The following is a 23,179-nucleotide window of genomic DNA, read 5'->3' on the forward strand; positions in this document are numbered from 1 at the left end:
ACTGACATATTTCTCCCTTGATCTAAGTCCTATGGAGATATGAAGCTATGCAGATATCCTTAAAAGGTGACATAATTTTGCATGTTTTTAGTCTTCACATAAACAACATTCTATATGTCTTATCCTAAAATTTATTCTTTACATTCAGTACTATTTTTGAAATTTATTCGGGTTGCTTAATCTAATGCTAGATTATTGAATTTAACTGCTGTGCAGTATTCCATTGTATGAATATACCACGATTTATTTATCCGTTTTCCAGCTCCAGGAAATGTAAGTCATTTACAATGTTTTGCTATTGCAAATAGTTCCACAGTGACACTTCTGTAAATGTCTTCCCCTGCACATATGCAAGAGTTTGTTGAGAGCAGTGTTACTCAAGATGCTGGCCCATGCTCTGAGAGTGTGCGGACAGTAGCTGGCGGAGGCACACACTTTGAGTGGCACCACTCCAGGGGATGAATTATTAGATTTTAGGCTATACCCAACTTCAGCTTTATGAGATATTGCCAAAATGCTTTCCAATTGACTCTTCACCAGAAGTCGATGAAAGTCCCTTGCTCTATATTCTCACCAACTTGTGATATTTCAGACCTCAAAAACTTTTGTCATATTTCTGACTTTGGGAAAAGCTGTCAGTCCTCTTTTAAGATGATATTTTCTGTAATTTTTTTATTGGCGTGATTTGTTGTGTGGAGGGCATTCCTTGCATATGATTTTGTCAATCAGGAAAATGGTTAAATCCTTTTGCTGCATCTATTGAAGTAATCACATGGTTTTTCTCCCTTCATCTATAAATGTGTTGAATTATATTAATAGATTTTTAAAAATTGTGAAACCCACTTTGTTCATGAAATATTATCTTTTTCATACATTGTTGGACTTGGTTGTAGGATTATCATGAGGATTTTTGCATCAATGTTCATGAGTAAGATTGGCTTGTGATTTTCTTTTCCCCTGCTGTGTTATCTGGTTTGGGATCAAGGTTACCTTAACCTCATAAAAGAATTGAGGAATGTTTCCTCCTTTCAGAAAAATGAAACAACTTACTGCGATTATCTAGTCCTTGAATTTTTGGTAAAAATTTGCCTGTAAAATCACCTAGATCTGGTGTTTCTTTTGGAATAGATTTTATAATTTTTTTTTTTGAGCGAGATTAGCCCTGAGCTAACATACACTGCCAATCCTCCTCTTTTTTTTTTCTTTTCCCCTGAGGAAGACTGACCCTGAGCTAACATCCATGCCCATTTTCCTCTACTTTATATGTAGGATGCCTGCCACAGCATGGCTTGCTAAGCAGTGTGTAGGTCTGCACCTGGGATCTGAACAACCAATCCCCAGGGCCACAGAAGCAGAGTGCATGAAATAACTGCTATGCCACTGGGCCACCCTAGATTTTATGATTTTGATTCAATTTATTTAATAATAGTAGGCCTACTGAGATTCTTTTCTTCTTTAGTCAGTTTCAATGTTTCTTCCAAAAAATTTTTTACATTTCTTTTAAATTTTCTAATTTGCTAAATTGTGATTTTTAATCTCTACCGTATCTACAATTATGTTTCTAAAGTATAATCCTAGATTATTATATTCCTATAGTATTAGTAGTCCTGGTATTGTTTAATAGTGCCTTCTCTCCTTTTTCTTGATCATCCTTGCCAGATGTTACTCCTTTAATAAACCGCCTTTTTTGTTTTATTTATTGTTTATTTTCCAATTCATTATTTGCTTATTTTTATTTTTTCCTCCTTTCCACTTGCTTTGGGTTTATTCTTTTCTTAATTCACAACTTTTTTCATTGTGTCTAATGAGTTGCTTAATTCTTCCACCAAGTACTTGACTTCAGTGACTATACTTTTCAGTTTTAAACATTTTGTTTTGTCCTCTTTCAAATCTGTTTGCCTTCGTATCCTAGTGGCTCATTTCTTTCTTGTTTCTTTGATTCTTTCCTCTATGCCTCATAAATTTTGAACAATTATTTTATGATCTTCACCAGATTGTTCAATTATCTGAAATTCCTGGGAGTTTAATCAAACTTTTATTGTAGGTGCTCACTCCCACTGATGGTTGATTTTTTTTTTTTTTTTTTGAGGAAGATTAGCCCTGAGCTAATATCTGCTGTCAATCTTCCTCTTTTTGCTGAGGAAGATTGGCCCTGAGCTAACATCCATGCCCATCTTCCTCTATTTTATGTGTGGGATGCCTGCCACAGCATGGCTTGACAAGCAGTGCGTAGGTCTACGCCCAGGATCTGAATCTGTGAACCCCAGACCGCCGAAGCAGAGCATATAAACTTAACTGCTATACCACCAGGCCAGCCCCCTGTTGATTTTTTTCTATATGTGTTTTGTAATTTTGAATTGCAAACTCATCTCCAGAGGGGCTTTATCTGTGAGAATCTCTTGATTTTAGGGTGTTTTCTTCAGTGCACTTTTTCATCTTCCTCCCCCAGGGGTCAAAAGGGCATTTATTACCAATATAAAAAAATTATCATGCTAATTTCTTGCATATTTCTACACTAATCAGGCAGTATACTTTAAACCTTGAACACTCAGTGGTTCTGGTCCATGGTAAAAGAAAAAATATAATTCCTGGAGTAGGATATTTTTCTTCACTCTGAGCCCAGACCAAATCAGATGCACTTCTCTTTGACTTCTCTCTGGGCCAGTCGGTGAATTTTTTAATCCTCTTCGCTAAGGGTGAAATTCTTTGAAAGTCTCAGCCTGTCTTTATCCATGTGGATATAAAAATACCAGCTCCTACAATACCAAGATTGGATTCCTTCTTCCAGGCAGACGGCCAGGCTGCATAGGCATTCACTTACCGCTCAGAGCTCCCTCTTTGTTTCCTACTCTCTTTCAGGTTCAGCTCTCATTTAAAGGATTTTTATGGTGGGAGCATTTTCAGGGCATCTAGTCCACAGCATTGCTAGCCCCAGGACTCACTCCTAGGATTTGTGCCAGAATCAAATGAGAGCCAGGATGTAGAAATGCTTTGAAGACTAACGAGAATTTATAATGCCTCCTAAAAAGATGTGCTTATTAAGGATCTTAATTTGGGAAGTAACTCTCTTATAGCCTGGGTTAGCTTGCTTTCCTTTTTTCTCTGTTGATCTAGGGACGCACTTCTTTTGATCCAGTGGAACGTCAGAGCTTTCATGGCTGTGAAGAACTGGCCCTGGACGAGGCTCTTCTTCAAGATCAAGCCTCTTGTTAAATCTGTGGGAACAGGAGCAGAGATGGCTGGACTGAAGGAAGAGTGCGTGCAACTGCAAAAAGCCTTGGAGAAATCGGAATGTCAGAGGGCGGACCTGAAGGCGCAGCAAGTGTCCCTCAGCCGGGAAAAGAATGACCTGCTTCTTCAGCTGCAGGCTGTGAGTGGCCACACCATTTTTTCTTCAAATCGAGTTTTTAATTACATTCCCTTATTTTGCAGGCAGTATTGACTTGAAAAAAATAAAGACACGTGCTTTTCAAATGCTATAGCGTTTCATCAGACACAGACAGTGGAAACACTTGGAGACACCCTGTTTCATAGTGAAGTGATTTCATTGGCAGAATGTCTTTGAAAAAGGAAGAATTATTAGATGAGTTTTAACTACATAAAAGCACCACAATCTATCCTAGGAGCCTGGAAACTCTGAGTTTTAATTTGAATTCTGTATGCAGCCCATGACTCATTAGTGGATCAAAAGACAAGGTTTAGGTTCTGAGAAAAGCTTTCGTAGATCTTCAGGATTGTTGCAGTTTGCCCCTGGCTGGTTTTCCCGGTTTTGGTCTCCCTACTTCCCCTTTACCAGTCCCCATCAACATTCTAATCAGTCGAGTTATTACAACAGCAGTTCTCAACCTTGGCTGTGCATCAAATTCATTTGTAAAGCATTAAAAAATCAAAAGAAAGATGTCTAGACCCCATTCTCAGCTATTTTGATTAAGCAGATCCTGTGTGGGTCAAAGAATCTGTATGGGTGATTCTGATCTCCAGTCAGGATTGAGAACCATTGTCTTAAACAAATATCATGTTGCTTCCCTGATGAACAAGCTTCAGACCCTGCAGTGTGGACATTACAGACCCCAAAGCTTTGGGCCTGGCGTTGGAGCCCCCATCTCCCATCTGATGCCCATGTGCCATTACTCACTGCCCATCACGGTCCCCCTCCACAGCCACTGGGACAACTGGTACCCCTAAACGTCCCAAAGGCAGGGACGAGACTGTATCCACTTTTATTATATTCTCCATCCCACTTAGCACAGTACTAAGTTAAAAAATATGGGGTTCCAATACAATTCTATAAATAAAACAGTCTTTCCTGCTTTTTAAACTTATTGAAAGAGAAAATTTATGAATTTTAGACTAACCCTAGTTCTTTTACTTTGGGGCTGTGCTAACCATCAATGTTCCAATAGGCCATAGTTTACATAAGAATTTGCACCCTGACCCACATTTCTGATACATATTTAACAGACCAGTGATTCTAGAACTTTAGTTTACTATCTATCAGCCTCACCTGGGATACTTGTTAGAAATACAAATACCTGGGCCCTGTTCCAAACCTCCTTTAAGAGCCATACTGTAAAAATCACAGTTCGTAATGTCGTATTTGGTCTGGCTTAAGGGAGAAGCACTTTTGGTTGAGACCTGGCCTCCCAATTTTCGTTATTCTTCCTATAGACAGACAGAGTGGCCAGCACTACCTGGGCCGATGTGGGAGATAGAAATGGACCCAACTTGTGCAGGGAGTGGCAGGTAAGAGCCTGGGATCCATGATAAAAGATCAGTGTGGGGAGCATGGGAAACATGCGAGTTCCAGGGCAAACCCAGGAAGGCAGAGATGAGTTCAAATTGTAACTGTGATTTAAAAAGTTGACAGAGCTCTCACATATTTTATCATCATTTATTTTTAAGGGACACAGCTAAACACAGTAGGGATCAAGGAAACAAGGTTTCGTTTAAAATCATTCGCTTTCTCAAAATATCAGCAGAGCTGAGTGAACTCTTTCCAATTAACACTGTGAGTAGGTGACAGAATAACTGCCATTGGTCAACCGCTACACTGTTGCTCAACTGGCCCCACAGCCTGCCGTCATGTTTAACGAAGGGATCAATGACGGTCGATTGGACTGTCCTCTTCGTTCGGTGGTGGTGACAGGTCCTGCACATGTGCTGAATGGAAAAGAGCAACAACTGTTCTGCTTGTCAACCTGGGTGAACCAAGATCAAGCGTTCCCATTATTACCCAAACACTGGAAGCTTCTCTTATTAGCATCGACCTTTCCGGCTTTGACCTTTTGGTTTGTTCTTTGTTAATTTAGCCCTTCTCTTTGGGTCCTCGGTGATGATAGAGATTTACTCTTCTGTACCTCCCCCACATGTGGCTCTCTGAGCCCCATTCATTGGGCAGGCAGACGTTCTCTTGCCAGGACCTAGCCAGAAACCAATAGCCTGGATTTTTGCCTTTTTCTGCTCTTGATCTAAGTAGCTGAGCCAGCTTAAGCCAGGCAAATAAATAGTTAATGAGTTTCCCAAACTGGCGTATTGCAGAGGGTGGATGAGGTCTGGAGATGGAAGATGGGGATGTGTGTGAAGTTATGTAGCAACGAGACCTACGGTAATTAAGAACTTGCTCACAAAGAGGTTTTCTTTAGGTTTAAAGGACACAAATTAGAGAGGTTCAAAGTTATAAAAGGTGCTTTTGTAGCAAAAGGCAATCGGCCCCTTCATTTTTGACTTGACCCATACCACAGGAACAATGGGTCACTCAGTGAGAGGTGGAGGTCGTACGTTCGAAAGGATAAAAGGAAAGAGTATTTTATGCTCCATGTGTATAACTTGTGGAATTTACTGCTGGTAGAATCATTGAGGAAAAGATTTTGGTTGGAAATAATAGTGAAATCTAGTTAGTGACTTGCAAGTAGCCTCATAAATTCTAAATTCAGCCTATGAATAAAAAATTTACAGCTCAGCTCTTTATTGGAAGATACCGCTATATATTAAACACATGCATCAGGGCACTTATAATAATGTTATAAATATTCTATTGTCTGAGGGAACGCTGCTTTCTTAAAAGACCATATTCTGAGTAGGTACCAACCTCAAACTATCTGTCCACGCAGATGCTTCCAGAAGCTGTGATTTAAGCAGTACACCTCTGATGTTGGGAGCCATGTTAGCTCCTTTAGGCCACCAGGATTCTATTAAGTGCTTTAGAAGAGGTAATCTAATCTCCTGAATGGCCTGAAAGATTGAAAGCACCTCCAAACACAAGCAACTCCTCCACTTCTCGACAATAGCATCAGGGAACTGGGAATATTATTTCCACCGCTTAGGATAGGTGGGTGAAAGTGCTGGGCAGAGGGCAGGCAATTATCTCTTTGCTATGTGTTAAGCAGTATTTTCGCCTAGCTGATAAATTACTTCCAGCTGTTGGCAACAATTTTCTCCTCATCATGGCAGGAGCAAGAGACCCTGGCGAATGTTGAAGAGCGGTGCGAGTCGCTGATTAAATCCAAGATCCAGCTGGAGGCCAGCGTCAAGGCGCTGTCTGCGCGGGTGGAGGAAGAAGGGGAGATAAATTCTGAGCTGACTGCCAGGGGGCGGCAACTCGAAGATGAATGTTCCGAGTTGAAGAAAGAAATCGATGACCTGGAAACAATATTGGCGAAGTCAGAGAAAGAGAAGCGTGCTACAGAGCACAAGGTACTTTTTCTATAATGTTAGCAAGGCCTAGATACCTGAATTCCGTTCCCAATCAGGCTTTGGTACCAGACTTGCTCCATTTAAATTAATTAACACAGTGGCCTGCAACTTTACAACACTGGGAGTCAGAACAGGCATAAAATGAAGGGTCTGATGAACTGTGTTGCCCCAATTTAAGTTTCCAGTTCACATTTATGGAATCCTATTTAATCTCCCAAACGAAACATTTTCATTTGTTCCAATCTTATTGCATCTGAAATCTAACAGGAAGAGGAAAATGGTCTCATTGGGCTTCCAAGTATCCTTTTTCGGATGGAGAGAGAGAACGATGCGGTTTACTGAAAGGTGATTCAGACGTGTCTGAATCCCCAGCCCTGTCACTGATTTGGAGTTTGACCTTGAAGATGTCACTTTAATTCCAGTTAAGGACTTTGAGGTTTTGTTTGTTTAAGTGGAGGTTTTTAACTTGTGCATCTGTGTGTGAATTGGGGTTAGCTGAGAGTCTGTATCCAACTTCTGATAAATAACCAGTCTCCAGAGTGACCTGTAATTTGGGCAGATGATTAAATAGCAGCTCTTGCACCCTTGGTTCCCTTTCATAAAAAGCACATGGGCCTGATGTAGCCAGCTTCCATTTTTGCGTATTTTGTCAGCTAGAACTTTTCTCTAACTGCCACTTTCTCAGGACATTGAGGCATAGCAAGATAAATTCGTGTCCCTTGAATACTCAAAAGAAAGCTATATTACCTTTAGTGATGTTCTTGTTATACCATAAGATGACACTCTGAATATTGGCCATCCGATGAGCTGTATTGATGATGTTTGGTTAACCAGAATACCCCACTCCCTGACCATGACAGATAATGGATCTTTTTTGCATATCTGTGGAAGAAAAAGTGAATTTAGAGTTTTAAAAAGTATATCAGGAATTTGGCTAAATTTGGCTTTTCATGACAGTGGATACCTCATGAGACTTTTTGTCCTGGGAAAGTGAGAAGACAGCCCTTAGCATTGTGTCCAGCCTTCCAGGGGAAACTCTAATGAAGCGATCGTCGTCTTCCTGCAGGTCAAGAACTTGACTGAGGAAGTGGAGTCTCTGAACGAGGATATCAGCAAGCTTCACAGAGCAGCCAAAGTCATGCAGGAGGCCCATCAGCAGACCCTGGACGACCTGCACACGGAGGAGGAGAAGCTCAGCAACCTGAGCAAGGCCAAGCTGAAAGTGGAACAGCAACTGAGTGAGGTAAGTAGTGATCTGTCTAGCTAGTCAGCTGCCTAAGTACATGAGAACCTCTGATTCTTACTCAGTTAATTTATCTTGACAGTTTCACGAAAACAAAGTAGCATGGCTCGTTTCTCTCATTATTTAGAAATAGAGACGTTTTTTCTTAGCGTACATGAAGCTCTACCGTATAAGAGAGTTCCCAGCACGTATTCTGTCAGTTTTTAAATGCAATGTTCATACAACCCTGGGCAGTGGAGAACATTGAGATGAATTGTAAAGGGTTATCCCTCTAAGTGACGGCTTTTCCCCGTGGCTCCTGCAGAACCTGGTATTTTGCCCCACAGATATGTTGGGACTTTAATTGGCACTAGGGCTGAAGGATTGGTTTAAAGGCCCTGTTGTGTTTCCAGTGGCATGCCGAGGTTTATTTATAGTTGGAAGATGTGTAAGTCACAATCTGTGTTCTACCTGTGCTATTGGAAAATACTTGTAAGATTCTAAAGATGATGCCCCTGGTCTGCCTCCGAACACCCTGTGAAATAAAGATGTTTCAGATCAGTCTCAGTGGGGAGCTTCACCATTCTTCTTTTCCCCACTGCAGCTGACACAGTGCATGCATTCGTTCTCTTATTAGCCCCCAAAGCTTAGCCTTTATAAAATTGCTGACAAGGGTGGTTAGGTTTTATTTTTTTATTTGCTTCCTTTTCCTCATGCCTCTCTGTCATTTTCCTCTAATACCTGTTAGTTGTCTCACTTCTCTGCCTACGTCCACTGATTGTGTATCTCATAAAGCGTCAATATGAGGATTTATTGGTGTTTGTTTGTGTTTGTGTATACACATACACACGCACGTGCACGCACGCATTTGTTCTCTCCTGGAGTTCATCTACTTTCAGTTTTTTATACACACCTTCCAAAAATTCTCCCCCCTCCCCTAATTTGAATTTCTTATGTTTTACTGGTTACAGGAAATAGCTTCTATTGCTGAAAAGTAAACATATCAATGAAGAAAATGCCATATTGTAACTATTATCCAGCCTCCTGCTAAACTAACCTTGCTAACATTGTTGACTACTCTAATCCAGACAAAACTGGAATGTTCTGACAGCCTTGGTAGGGTCCCAGAATGTGACATAATGTAATGAACTAGAAGAGGGTGCCCAGGTGGTGGAGGAGGTATGGAGATCATGCCATGTGAGATGTGTCTAGAAGGTCAATACTGAGTTGGGAGGCTCAGGACAGCTGCCTAATCTTCATGAATGATCACATGGAGACAGATTTGCTTGGTGTTGCTCCAGGGAGCAGAGCTTAGACCTGTGGGAAGAATTTACAGAGAATATCTTGGTTTCTTGTGAAGAAGCACTCCCGAGTAAATGGACTTAGCCACCCATGAAATGAACTGCCATGTGAAGAAGTGAGCTTGCCATCACTGGAAAACGATCAAACAGGGGCTTTCTGGCTTTTATGATTGTGCCTTACCTAGGGTAGAACATGCATTTCTTAATCTCTAAAGTTTTCTTCCATCACGGTGATTTCTAGATTCTTTTGTTATCCTATTGATGCATACCCTATTTATTTAAAAATATCGGCATAACTGGGCATCATTTACAGAAGCTGTGCTTGTATTTTTCTTTTTTTTTTCCCCAGAAGGTAAGCAGTTAATGAACACATGCAGTGGATTATAAACTTTACCTATTTATTTGGCTAAATGATATCTCCTTTTGTCAGCTTGAGGGTGCCTTTGAGCAGGAGAGAAAAGCAAGAATGAACTGTGAAAGGGAAAAGCGCAAACTGGAGGGTGATTTCAAGCTGACCCAGGAGAGTGCGGAGTTCCTGGAGAGCAGCCAGCTGCAGCTAGCAGAAAAGCTGAGGAAGTAAGCCACCTTTCTGTTGAGTTTGATTCTGGGAGCCCTTACATTGAAAGGAACAGCTTTCTCACATCATTTATCTTCGTGACTCCAGGGCCAGACGTCTCCAGACCTGAAGGGGAGGATAACAAGCCTCAGAAATGGATTTTTTTTTGGCTGTACTTTATTATATAGTTGTAAAAAGAGAGTAAATACATAATCTAGAAGAATGCAACTGAGAAGGCATCTGACTAGCAGTTGCGAATGAAAGATGTAAGGCACATGAGAGGTGAATTTTTAGAATTTGAGGCTACAAGTCAAAAAATAATAATGGCTCACTTCTTTTACTCATGATGAGACAAATGGCATAAAAAATTTTTAAAAATATTAAAAATTTACCCTAATATGAAGTCTGATATACCCTCTGATCACTCAAAAAAAAATATACTTGTTTGCCAGATATAACCTCGTTAACATTCATATAGCTTTTTCTTTGGTCAAATAATTTACTATATAAATATTAAACCTTAAAATCTAAAGAAAAACATAACAGTGATCAAAATCAATGGAACTTTCAGTTCACATGGATTCTTTATACCCCAAGGACCGCAGGGTAAGATGGTCCCCTCAGTTTAGTTTCACCACTCATGGAAATGGATTTTCTCACTGTGTCCTCTTTGTCTTCCTCTGTTTAGCTAGACTTCCTTCTAACCATCAGAGATTTTCAAGTTATTTGGGGTGGATCAAATAAGAGGGGGAGACTGTGAGGTCCAAGCATGAGACAAGGCCAGGTTAAAGCTGGGAGCATACCAATCATTGGGGCCCGTAGTGAAAAAGAGAAGACAGTCAAGTGGGCAGCTATGAGCTTCTGGTTTTGCTGTTTGTGTCCATGAGTTGCCACTATACATGCTCGTGGTGAGGCTTGCTTAATATTCCACTAACACATTACTGAACTTGAGAGATGTTTAGAAAAGATGAAATAAGTAACCTTATGAATGTAATGGAACAGCGAAAGGTAAAATGAAGATCGAGTTCCCTGGCATTCAATTTCGAAGACTGTTTCAGCTCAGCAAAGTGAAAATGATACTCCATGTCCTTGTAGGCTAAGGTTGACGAGCTCTGGCATTTTAGAAATCCTTGTTTACAGGATGTTATAACTTTATTGTAAAACATTTTTCTAAATGAACCTATGTTACGTGGAAACAATACATGATAAAGGTGGAATTTCAAATTACTGATGACAAAATAGAATATTTAAATGGTGCTGAGATTATGAGGTAAAAGTTAAATTTCTACCCCACTATTCACACACATAAAATCCAGTTGCATTAAAGAATTAAATTTAAAAACGTAGCTATTAAAAAAAATTAGAGGATACAGCATTATTCATATTAGCCAAGATATGGAAACAACCTAAACGCCCATCAGCGGATGAATGGATAAAGAAAATGTGGTATATACATATAATGGAATATTATTCAGCCTTTAAAAAGAAAGAAATTCTGCCATATGTGACAACATAGAGGAACCTAGAGGGTGTAATGCTAAGTGAAATGAGGCAGCCACAGAAGGACAGTACCGCATGATTCCATTTATGCGAGGAATCTAAAATAGCCAAACTCATAGAATGGTGGTTGCCAGGGGCTTGAGGGAGGGGAAAATGGGGAGTTGCTATTCAATGGGCATAAAGATTCAGTTACACAAGATGACCAAGTTCCAGAGATCTGTTGTACTACATTGTGCCTATAGTTAACAAAACTGTATTGTGCCCGTCAATATTTGTTAAGAAGGTAGATCTCATGTTAAATGTTTTTACTGCAATAAAAATAACAATAACAAAAAACATTAGAATACAATATAGGTGATACGTCTTAGGATACCGACAGCTTAAATGTTCTTGAATAAGTCACAAAAAGCCAAGGATTTGACTACATCAAAACTTTAAACATTTATATGGCAAAAACCAACATAAATGAAATTGCAACAAATTATAAATTGGGAGAAATATTACAGCAGATTTCAAAAAATAAATATCAAGAATATTAAATTGGATGAGTAAACTAGTAGAAAAATAGGCAAAGGACACAAGCAGGCAGTTCCTTTGGTTTATTGGCCATTTTTAAATCCCCATAGTTGACAAGATACTGTCATCACTAATAAATAACGATGTTCAAAATAAAACAATGACATACAAATGTATTATCTGAGACTAGGAAAAATTTAGAAGTATGCTAATATTAAGAATAAATGTAGATGGAGCTAGCCCCATGGCCAAGTGGTTAAGTTCGTATGTTCTGCTTCGGTGGCCCAGGGTTTCGCCGGTTCGGATCCTGGGTGCAGACATGGCACCACACATCAGGCCACGTTGAGGCAGCGACCCACACGCCACAACTAAATAAAAAAGATATACAACTACGTACTGGGGGTATTTGGGAGAAAAAGCAGAAAAAAAGAAAAAGAATAAATGTAGAGAACTAATAATCTCACACTGCTGTTGGATGTCAAAGGGCAGGGTTATACATTTTTAAGCACATACCTATACCTCACCCAGCAATCCCCTGCTCAGTATGCATTCTAGAGAAACACTCACTTGTACACAAGGGGGCATGTAGATGAACAGTGTTATTTGTAAAAGTAAAAGACTGGGGAAAACCTAAGTGTTTATTTATCAGGAAATGGATGAATAAACTACAGGAAGTCTAAATCATGGAATAGGTTGTCAGTTAATTTTTAAATGAAGTAATCTATCTGTGGGCCGACATGGAAAAATCTCCAATGTATTACTGGGTTAAAAATGTTATAGAACTATATATACAAATGTACACAATACTATACCCTCCACAGTAAAGAATGAAACTATTTCTACAGATATATAAGCACAAACATATGTCAAGACTTAGAAAAATGTCTAGATGGATTCACACCAAACTGGTAATGGTGGTTGCCTCTAGGGGAGAAACAAAGATTGGGTGTAATGGCCAAGAAGAGGTCAGATATAGATGTAATTGTTGAATTTTTACAATGAGAATGAACTCATGTTAATACTATAATTCTAAAAATATTTAAATAAAATGTTATTACTTGAAACAGTTCCATTTGATACCTTTTTCCAAACAGAAAAGAATTAGAAATGAGTCAGATGAAATCAAAGGTGGAGAAGGAAAAAGGCCTGGTGGCTCAGCTTCAGAAGATGGCTAAAGAGCTTCAGGTAATCATTTATCTAGTACTGTAAGTACCTGTATTGAGATGCATCGATGGCAACTCGTGCTTCCATGACAGATGCTCCACCAAGGTATCCATACCCTTAGCCAACTACAGACAGAAACACAAAGAGCAGTGGTTAAGAAGGTAAACTGTGGCATTCTACAGATTTGTGACTCTGGGGAAAATAACTTTTTAAGTTTAAATGTCCTTATCATGAGAATGATGAAAACAAATAGCTGATTTGTTGAATGTTTGCCGTGCTAACCAGGCATTGTGCTAAAATCCTGGGTGTGTATTTTTTCACTCTTTAATCCTTTGAGCTAATACTATTAAATGCAACAGTACATTTAAGCACTAAGCACAGCGCCTGACCCACGGTAAGCATTCAGTGTTAGCAATTTAATTTTTATGATGATTAGTCTCTGTGCTTAGAAGGCAATTATGCGGAAAATCTGTTTTGTAGCTACTTGTAGCCTCAAGACATTATTTGGTAATGGGTACTTATTTATAAGCTTTAGATCATGTGACTGTTTTAGACTATATGACCATGTTACAAAGTAATATAAATAAATATGTATACGTATAAGTCCTCACAAATACATACAAATGGATGTTTTTCCTTTGGAGCTAAACATTTAGCTCAGTAGTGTAACCGTTACACAAAATAATTTCAGAACCCCTTTCTGAACATTATCTTCCGAGACATTGTGAGCCAGATAGGAAAACCAGTCTTGCCACTATCTGGACATGCTTTTGGACACAATATTAATCTCCAAGTGATTATCTCTCATATTCACCAGGCTTGTCTTCAAAAGACAGTTGACTTTATCCAAAATAAAAAAAAAATCCAAAATTTCAATTTATCCAAAAGACAAATTTCCTCACCTTGATGATTTAAAAAAAATTGCTCTAAAGATTATTTCTGAAGAAATGTTTCAGAAATGTTGGGTTCAATGACAGTGTTGTTTGTGATAAAGGTGTTGGATCCCAAGATGACTAGTTGGAAGTGGATCGTGTTTACTTGGATGTGGAAATCATAAATTTTTTTTAGCACTTCTGTCACAACTCATCCACAGATCTGATAGCCTACTTATGTGATATGATCTAGAAATGAGCATCCTCTAAGCCATGGTACTCCTACATAGTGGAAAGGAAAACACACTCTAAAACAGAATCTATCCTTTTTTCCCTCTACCCTAACCTATACCTGATTGTTTAGGTGATGTTAATGAACAGCAATGGCTTCAGTGTGCTGTACTACAATGTGTAGTGTAACGTACAGTGTACTACCATGATGCTATCAAGATTGTAGAGCTATTTGCTCCTACACTAAAAGAGTTTTGGCCTCAGAGTTCTTATCGCTACTTTTCTTTAAGAATTCTGCCTCCGATAGTATCAGATTATTATTCACTTTAGTAGTCTCTATTCCTCCACCTATTGCAATTTGTTACTTCAGGTCTCCTGCTACTTGAAATTGCCTGCAGACCAAGAAATCAAATAACCAAATTTGTCAGAATTGTGTATGCAATTAAATTGATGCTGTTTCTTAGGAGTAAGTTGCTTGAACTCAGACATATTCATTCTGTTGATCAGATTTTTGCCCCAGTTCCCAATAGTTGAGATTGTCAGGTAAACTACTTCCACATGAGTTAGGTTTTGTATGTAAAATTCATCATCATTTTTTATAAACTCTCTTTAAATTTTTTTCTTGTTATATGAAAGAAGTTTACTATTCCTTTGGAAGGTCCTCCTTACTAGGGTTTCTCCTCCGTGTACATAGTTTAATGAAGTTGCTCACCACCAAAGGCTGGGAGATTTGGAGGAAGTGCAAATTTTAATTTTGGTCTTGGTACCGATTCGGAGCAAATCTCTTAATTTCTGTGTGTTCTATCCTTTTTAATGATAAAATGGGAACCAAAAGTGTTATGTTACTTTTTTTAGCTTTGAGAAATTAGAAAAAAAACAACACAGTAAGGCTCTTGAATATAAAATATACTCCAAGCGTTTACTAAAAGTCAAAATTATTTATTGCCGTAGGCTCAGATACAGGATTTGAAAGAGGAACTAGAAGCTGAAAGGACCACTCGAGCCAAGGTGGAGAGGGAGAGAGCCGACCTCACCCAAGAACTGGAAGAGTTGAATGAGAGGCTGGAGGAGGCAGGAGGGGCCAGTTTGGCTCAGCTCGAGATAACTAAGAAACAGGAAATAAAATTCCAGAAGCTTCGCCAAGACATGGAGGAGGCCACATTGCACTTTGAGACAATTTCTGCCTCTTTGAAGAAGAGACATGCAGACAACCTGGCTGGGCTTGAGAACCAAGTAGAGAGTCTACAACAGGTCAGGCAAACATTGGAAAAAGATAAGAGTGATTTGCAGCTAGAAGTGGATGACCTCCTGACCCATGTTGAGCAGATGACCAGAGCTAAGGTAACCATTCCCAAACCTTCCTTGTGGACTTCCGAACATGGAAGTAGGTAGGGGAGGGGAAGGAAAAGAAAAAGAAACCAGATTGGTGACTCAAGGTGTTTGCTACTGGAGGCTATAATTCTTCAGATTGACTAGATCTGGCCTAACCTCAGTGATCACAGTTGAGGTCTCCCAACCATCACCTGAATGTAGCCTGACAGTGGCTTCTATTTTTTTGGAATTCCAGCCTGTGTACCTTGTGGGTCTTTCTGGTGATGGCAGAAGTAAGCAGGCTGGAAAAGTGAAGGCACTAGAGGTGTGAGGGACGTGTCTCTTTCGAAGAATGGCTTTGCGTTGGGAGCACTCCTCAGGGATGGCCCAGATATTTCTAGAGGCTGTCTGACCAAATGGAGGAGACAAACATCTCTGCTGAGAGAAGACAGCTTTTTTCCCCTCACGTCCTCTGGCATCGCTTTCACCAACCAGCACTAAAAGGAAGTTTCACCCCGTGTTCTTTCTCCATGGAGCCTGTTAGTGTGTATACTGCACCCTCTCATCTCAAAGCCTAGATCAGATCGCAGGTGATGGCCACCTTGCTTTAGGTCAAGCAGAGCACATAGCTAGAGCCAAATTCTCCTTGTGAGCAGAATTTGTAGTCACCTGGGAAAGAGGTAAACCAACAATAAAGCTTCCTCTTCATGGACCGTGGCCAGAAAAATGTCGAATTTCTTCAGAGATTTTGAGTGGCTTTTAAAATGTTCTGCATTAATTCTCTTTAAAGACCACATTGAGTAGAAAGAAGCACAATCACCCTGCTGTCCCCACCCTCTCTTCATTGTCCCCACTATCCCACTTCCAATGATCTTAGACGATAAATCTAGTGAGGTCTTGGGTCCTCTCTTTCTCCTCTCTCTCTTATACCTTCTGCATTTCTTTTTTTAAGATTTTATTTTTTTCCTTTTTCTCCCCAAAGCCCCCCGGTACATAGTTGTATATTCTTCGTTGTGGGTCCTTCTAGTTGTGGTATGTGGGACGCTGCCTCAGCGTGGTTTGATGAGCAGTGCCATGTCCGCGCCCAGGATTCGAACCAACGAAACACTGGGCCGCCTGCAGCAGAGCGCGCGAACTTAACCACTCGGCCACGGGGCCAGCCCCCCTTCTGCATTTCTTATGGAGTCTGTCTTTCACTCAGCAATGGGCACGTCCTCTCTCCATGCCCTGTAGGCTTCCTTTGCCTTCCTCAGCCCAAGTGAGGACCTAGAAGTCCTTACTCTCTCCATACTCCACTGTGCCTCTCATTTATCCTTAGGAATTCTTCTGTTTCTGCACATTGTAGTAAGAACTCATAAAACTGTTGATAGGTTCACCATAAATCCATACTAATTAGGTATGAATTTCATACTTTCCAACTTCCTCTGGAATTTCATTGCTGTTCAGAAGTTCTTTAATCTTATAATTCACTTTCTGTTTATTTTATACAAAATCCTCCCTCAGATTTTAACCTTGTCTTTCTGAATCCTTCTTGTCAATAAATGATAAGACCTACTAATAAGATCAAGACCATTCAGTATAACTTCTCTCTTCACCATATAAGTTATATTTTTCTTTTTACTCATCCATTTCTTTTCTTCTTATCCCAAAGAATAAAATACTTTTCCGTATAGCCATTGTTCAGCCATTCCAAAAAAAGCAAACCAAACCAAAATAAAAAAGATTTTCCTCAGATACTAGCAATGGGATTTTCAGAGGAAAGCAAAGTCTGTCATACCTGCCTTAATCTGTCTCCTTGACCAAAGAGTAGTGTCCTATTTATCTTCTGCTTCCCGAAACCTGTAGCTTAAAACAGCTTCTTACTATCTCTTGGTTCTGGGGGTTGACAGGCTTAGCTCAGATAGCGGCTGAGGCTGGAGTCATCTGAAGGTTTATTCACTCACATCTCTGGCTCCTGGGCTGGGATAGTTATAACAGCTGGGGGCTGGTTGGAAATCTCTCTCCCCATGTGACTGCTCCACATGGCTAGCTTGGACTTCCTCACAAAGTGGCAGTCAGAGGGGAGTTGGACTTGCTACAGGACAATGCAGAGCACTAAGAGCAAGTCTTCTAAGAGGCCAAAACAAAAGGTGCAAAGATTCTTGTGAGCCAGTGGAGTGATTCTGCGTGACTACAGTAGTTACAAGGCACAGGGCCAGCGGTCTACACAAGGGTGTGAATACTGGGTGTGGCTCATCAAGGGGCCATCTTTGGAGAAGCTCCCACAGTAGATGTATACCTCACTACCTCCTCCCTCCTTTAACCTCTGTGACATCTTTTATTTCCCTGCTTTTCTTAAAAGTGTTCCCTTAAATTGTTCTTTCAAAGACTGGTAATGTCTTCCTTTCCCCAAATCAGTGTGTCTATAACCAAACTTGCCACCTTCCCCTGAGGCTGGCACTTCCTCTGGACGTTTCCGTCGCTGGCACCCTGCTCTTCCCATCACCCAGGCTCTAGGCCTGTAATTGATTACTTGTTTCCTCTCTTATTCTTTGTCTTCCAATCAATTCTTGCAGCACGTCAGTTCCGCATGGCTTTCAGCTTCCCATTCCATCCCCAATCAGATGTAGGACTTTCATTACCTTTAGCTAGACTATTGCAGTGGTTTCCTAAATTATCTTTTTTGCTTCTAGTTTTTCTTTTTGTCAGTTTACCCTAGATAGTATCCATGTTAATATTTCTAGACATGGCTTAGTGAACCATGTCCCTGCTTCAAGGTGAGTTCCAGACTTCTGCCTTTCAAGGTACCCTACAGCCTTTGATCTGACTTAACTGACCCTGTCGATTTTAGATCCGTTAGTATGTTTCATGGACCTTCTGCTTCAGCTAAGCTAGAATGCTTGCCTTCCACCAACAATCCATTTTTCCACCAATGCACAATTTCCACACTAAACCCTCTCCTAGAATGCTCACGCCCAGCTTCCCATGTTGAAATTGTATTTGTATCTGAACTCTTATAGGACCTTTGGGGTCCCTTTGTACTGCCGCCTTATCTAGTCTTTTACTTTGCTTAAATACAAAGTATCTCTAAGGCAGAAACTAGGTCTTATTTTACTCATGATTACTGTGTGCTTTCGATAATCTGTGCACTCCCTTACTAGCACTAACTTTTACATGTGCTTTTGGGAATTCTGTGGCTCACAGATTCAGTGACTTGTCAAAGGTCACACAATTGTATGGCAGAGATGAGCATCAGCTCCAAATCCTGCATGTATATCTGTGGGTGACCACGTTCTGCCGCTTCCTTAAACATTTCTTGGCGGGATAAATTGATTCTGCTCGCTCTCAAAGGCCTATATATTATGCTGAACTTTTTCTTGAAATGTTTACTTCATCTTTTCCTGAATTTTAACGTCAGAAATGCCAATACTCAGTGGTATGGTAGAAACTGAAGCATTTTCAAGAGCATGTTATGCTGACGGAGAAGCCCAGGGCAATTTAGAAGTTATAGGCAATCTCACAATTATCTTGATTATTTTGAATTCCCATTGGTTACAGCATCTCTGGGAGGCAGCATTTTTATGCATCATTTTAAGAACCAGCTTTAAGATGAACATGAATTATTCTATTAACCTTTTCTTTCCTACTATCAAAATTTAGCATCTGTCCTTATGCTTAAATTTGAAGTTTTTTTTCTTTTTTTGAGGAAGATTAACCCTGAACTAACATCTGCCACCAATCCTCCTCTTTTTGCTGAGGAAGACTGGCCCTGAGCTAACATCTGTGGCCACCTTCCTCGACTTTATATGTGGGATGCCTACCACAGCATGGCTTGACAAGTGGTGCATAGGTGCACACCCAGGATCCAAACTGGCGAACCCTGGGCTGCCAAAGCCGAATATGTGAACTTAACTACTGTGCCACCAGCTGGCCCTGAAGTTTTTTTAAGTATGCTTTTTTTTGGTGAGGAAGATTGGCCCTGAGCTGACATCTGTTGCCAATCATCCTCCTTTTTTTTTTCTCCCCAAAGCCCCAGTACAGAGTTGTATATCCTAGTTGTAGGTCATTCTGGTTCCTCTATGTGGGATGCGGCCTCAGCATGGCTTGATGAGAGGTCCATGCCCAGGATCCGAACTTTGGCCAGCCCCAAATCTGAAGTTCTTTTGAAGGTCCAACCCCTTTGAAGGCTTTATCCCTCTACAGGCCACCTTTAGATAAATAATCTCATTGTCTTTTGCAGATCCTGCTTATGAAAATACTTTGTAAATTGAAATCACTATTCCAGTGGTTAGCAGTGCTCCTGGACACCCAACATTTAAAGCTGTGCCTAAGGGCATGTGCCTTTTCCTTCTGCCCAGGTGGCTGCCTACTCTGCAGATATACGCAGGCTGGCTGGGCTCTACCACACAGGCGTCTCTTGCCATTTCCCCACACCATTGACCATCATCTTATAGAGCTGTGTTCTTTCACCCTCAGCAAACAGGGGCAGAGCATAGCATAGTCAGGGCCGTAAACACAAGCACCATTCCTCATGCCTGGATGTGTTCCTCGTGGCCCAGTGAAGGGGTCATTTTGTATTGGAGACAACCTAACATAAAGATGGTTCACATAGTCATCATTTTTATCCAGTTTCCTCTGGGACCCAGGATTCATCACAGTTGGAGCCAATTAGGACATAAGTCAATTAATCCTTATCTTTTCCTTTGGTATTACTACTTCATAACACATGTGTAGGAATCTAGTATTTGACCTTTTTTTTGCTTCTGCACAGGCAGTTATTGGTTCAAACCCTAATTCCAACACTTACTAGCTGTGTGAATTTGGGCAAGGTGTTTACCCTCTCTGACTCTGTTTTCTCATTTATAAAACAGGTCAATCTGAACTCTTGAGGGATATTGTGAGGAAAACAATGGGTGTGCCAACTTTGTCAAATTACTTTTAGAAGTGGAAGTGGACATATTTGATATTCAAAATATAATTAGAAATTTCAGACCATCTAAAAACTGTTACATTTATCACTACTATCATTTTCTTCTAGAAGCTAGTGGGGGGAGTGGACAATTGAATCTAACTGGCTCTTAATATCACTGCTCTAACCTGCGTAATACTGATGGCATTGTACGAGAAACTGGTCATTGAATCTCTGCCAGGCACGGTTTCACAGCCACCAGCAAGCCTGGGCATGTCATGGAACATCTATGAGCTAGAACTTTATGACTTTCCTCATTAGCCTCCAAATGGGCATGTACTTGTTTTATTTGCTAATCAGCAGACAATATCCTGACCAAGTTAAAAAAAGAATTTCAGGGGTTGAGGTTTATAAGGCAAGTTTGACTGTGACCTCCAAGTAAACTTTAGTGGGTATGTTGGCCAACCTCTCACTAAAGTCTGCAGTAATTTGAGTCTCTTAGACATTTGAGTGCCTGTTTTGTGTCAAGCACTGCATTTGGCCTTGGGGACATAATAAGATGTAATCAAGGAGTCTTTCATGGGAGTTTAGAATAGTCACTAGCGCAGGCTGAAAGAGAACAGTCTTCAACACATTGTAGACTCCAGCTGAAGAGCTCCAATGTTTTTGCTGATTCAGAAGTTTCCCAGAAGGCCAAACCTGGCATCACCTTTTAAATGTTCCCGGTCCTTGGTCATTGCTATATCACAATAATTAGGTTGACATTGAGACTATCAGGTTTTCTGCCAGATTTCACCATTTTCTCCAATGCCTTTGGCGTAATCCCTTCATTGTCTTCTTATTCTTCCATTTCCATAGCGTTCTTTCGTTGTAGAGACAAGAGTCTCATGGGCTGTTGTATGGATTGACATGTAATACATGTAAAGAGCAAAACATGAAAACAGCTCTGTAAAATCCACAGGACCATGAATCTATAGAACCACCAATGTCATTTTACCACTTCTGACCATATTAATAAGAAGAATGCAAATTAAAGCTCGGTATAGAGTATACCACAATCTTACATTTGTCAGCTGTTGGTTCTGAGAATATTGGGTTTCAAAGTCACTAGCACATTCCAGAATGTGGCAAAAATCTGATGAGTAGACCTGTTACCTAAACCAAAGGCCGAACGGCACATCCTTTTCTTTAAGCATGAAAAACTACTTCTGAGAAGTTGGAGTTTGGGATGAAGTAGTAACCCAACAGGGTTAATTTCAGCCTGCAGCCTTAGTGATCAGGGGGCTGTGGTTGCTTTGACAGTTCAAATTTCTGTTATCAAGCAATTATGGTTCAGGTGATCCACCTAGTTTCTCCTATCCTGATGATTATCCCTTTGGATTTCCTTTCTTCTTATTCCACTCCTTCACTCCTTTAGCTCTCCTCCCTCTGCACCTACCCCCCTTGTTTATTGAGCAACTAGTATGTGGTAGGCACTATTCTAGGCACTGAGGGTATATCTGCAATTAAACAGAGTCTCTCCTCTTATGAAACTTATATTCTAGTGGAAGAGAAAGATGGTTAAATATGTAATATAATGTCAGGAAGTGATTTTGTGTTTCATCAGTGTTTGATATATTTCCTTCTTCAGAAGAACAGAGAATTCTAGAGACTGTCCCAATACCCAGAGTTGGGTTTCTCTCTTGACAACTATAGTCTGGGAAGTTTGGGTCTTGAGGCCCAGACCCTGAGTTTACTGTGTTTGCTTAAATTAGAAGAGATGGTTTGCTGACTGCGGTCTTCAGAGCAGAAGAGAGCACAAGGGTCCCAGGAACCACCCCTCCCCTCCCTCTATATGCTGCTGACTCAGCATAGATTCTATGAGCCCTGTCTACCCCTTCTTTCTCAACTCGTAGAATAATGCTGAGAAGCTCTCCAGTCTGTATGAAGAGCGCTTGAATGAAGCAAATGCAAAGCTAGATGAAGTGACTCAGTTGGCAAATGACCTGACAGCACAGAAGACAAAGCTACGGTGTGAGAATGGTAAGTAAACCTGCTGCTTCACCCGCTCGTGAGCCTCCATCTGGCAGACCGGTGGAAGGATGACCGAGATGGTGACTCAGTCACTGAGCCTGAGTGGGCATGGAAAGATTCTAGGGAAGAGTGAGGCATCTGAGAGACCCTTGTTGATAGACACACTCTTGTCTGGGAAGAGTTACCTCTGTGCCATTTTGGGAGGCTCTGCCTAGCTCTCGTCCATGAAGGGGAAAACCAATATGCAATTGGCTAAGCAACTCTCAGGATCAAAAGATGGTAGGGGCTGTCCACACAGCCTACAAGACATGCCTTTTAATAAAGTCATTGAAATAGGCATTTTTCCTAATTTTCAGTAATGAACCCGCGCCTCTTTTTTAAACTCAGTAAAAGCCATAGTCTATACAATGGCCTACAAAGGCCACATGGTCATTATTCTGACTACTTCTGCTACTTTCCTGTCTCTCATCTGCCTTGGCCACATGGACCTCTTTGCTGTGTTTTGAACACGCTAAGCACACTCCCACCCTAGAGTCTTGCCCTAGCTATTTCTTCTGTCTGGATTACCCTGTTAATTCTGCAAAGACTTGAAGATGAAGGGTAATCAAATGGGTATCTGGGGGACGTCGGGATAGGCTCTGTTGAGAAAGCGACATTTTGGGCACTCTCATCCCGTTTTCTCCACGTGCTTCTTTTTTTCATAGTATTTAACACCTTCCAACACACTGTATACTTGACACAACAAACATGCCTATTTGTCTGTCTCCACCTGCTAGAATGTAAGCCTCATGCACGCAGTGGTCTTTGCTCTGTTCACTGATGTATGTCAGTCACTGAGAACAATGCCTGCCACTTAATGGTGCTCCACAAACCTTTGATAAATAAATTAAACCTAGAGAAATGTCTCATGGC

General features: G+C 40.6%; 1 protein-coding gene across 1 annotated transcript in view; it reads left to right on the forward strand.

Moving 5' to 3' along the window:
* Positions 1-23,179, forward strand: part of MYH15 (myosin heavy chain 15) — a 132,316-nt gene that overhangs the window by 63,021 nt on the left and 46,116 nt on the right. The window contains exons 22-28 of the mRNA XM_070242846.1: positions 3,115-3,370; positions 6,451-6,693; positions 7,760-7,936; positions 9,647-9,792; positions 12,883-12,973; positions 15,007-15,396; positions 22,150-22,276. Coding sequence (XP_070098947.1) covers positions 3,115-3,370; positions 6,451-6,693; positions 7,760-7,936; positions 9,647-9,792; positions 12,883-12,973; positions 15,007-15,396; positions 22,150-22,276 — 1,430 coding nt within the window. The remainder of the gene's footprint in view (positions 1-3,114; positions 3,371-6,450; positions 6,694-7,759; positions 7,937-9,646; positions 9,793-12,882; positions 12,974-15,006; positions 15,397-22,149; positions 22,277-23,179) is intronic.

This window comes from Equus caballus, chromosome 19 (genome assembly GCF_041296265.1).
Source record: "Equus caballus isolate H_3958 breed thoroughbred chromosome 19, TB-T2T, whole genome shotgun sequence".
Taxonomy (NCBI): domain Eukaryota; kingdom Metazoa; phylum Chordata; class Mammalia; order Perissodactyla; family Equidae; genus Equus; species Equus caballus.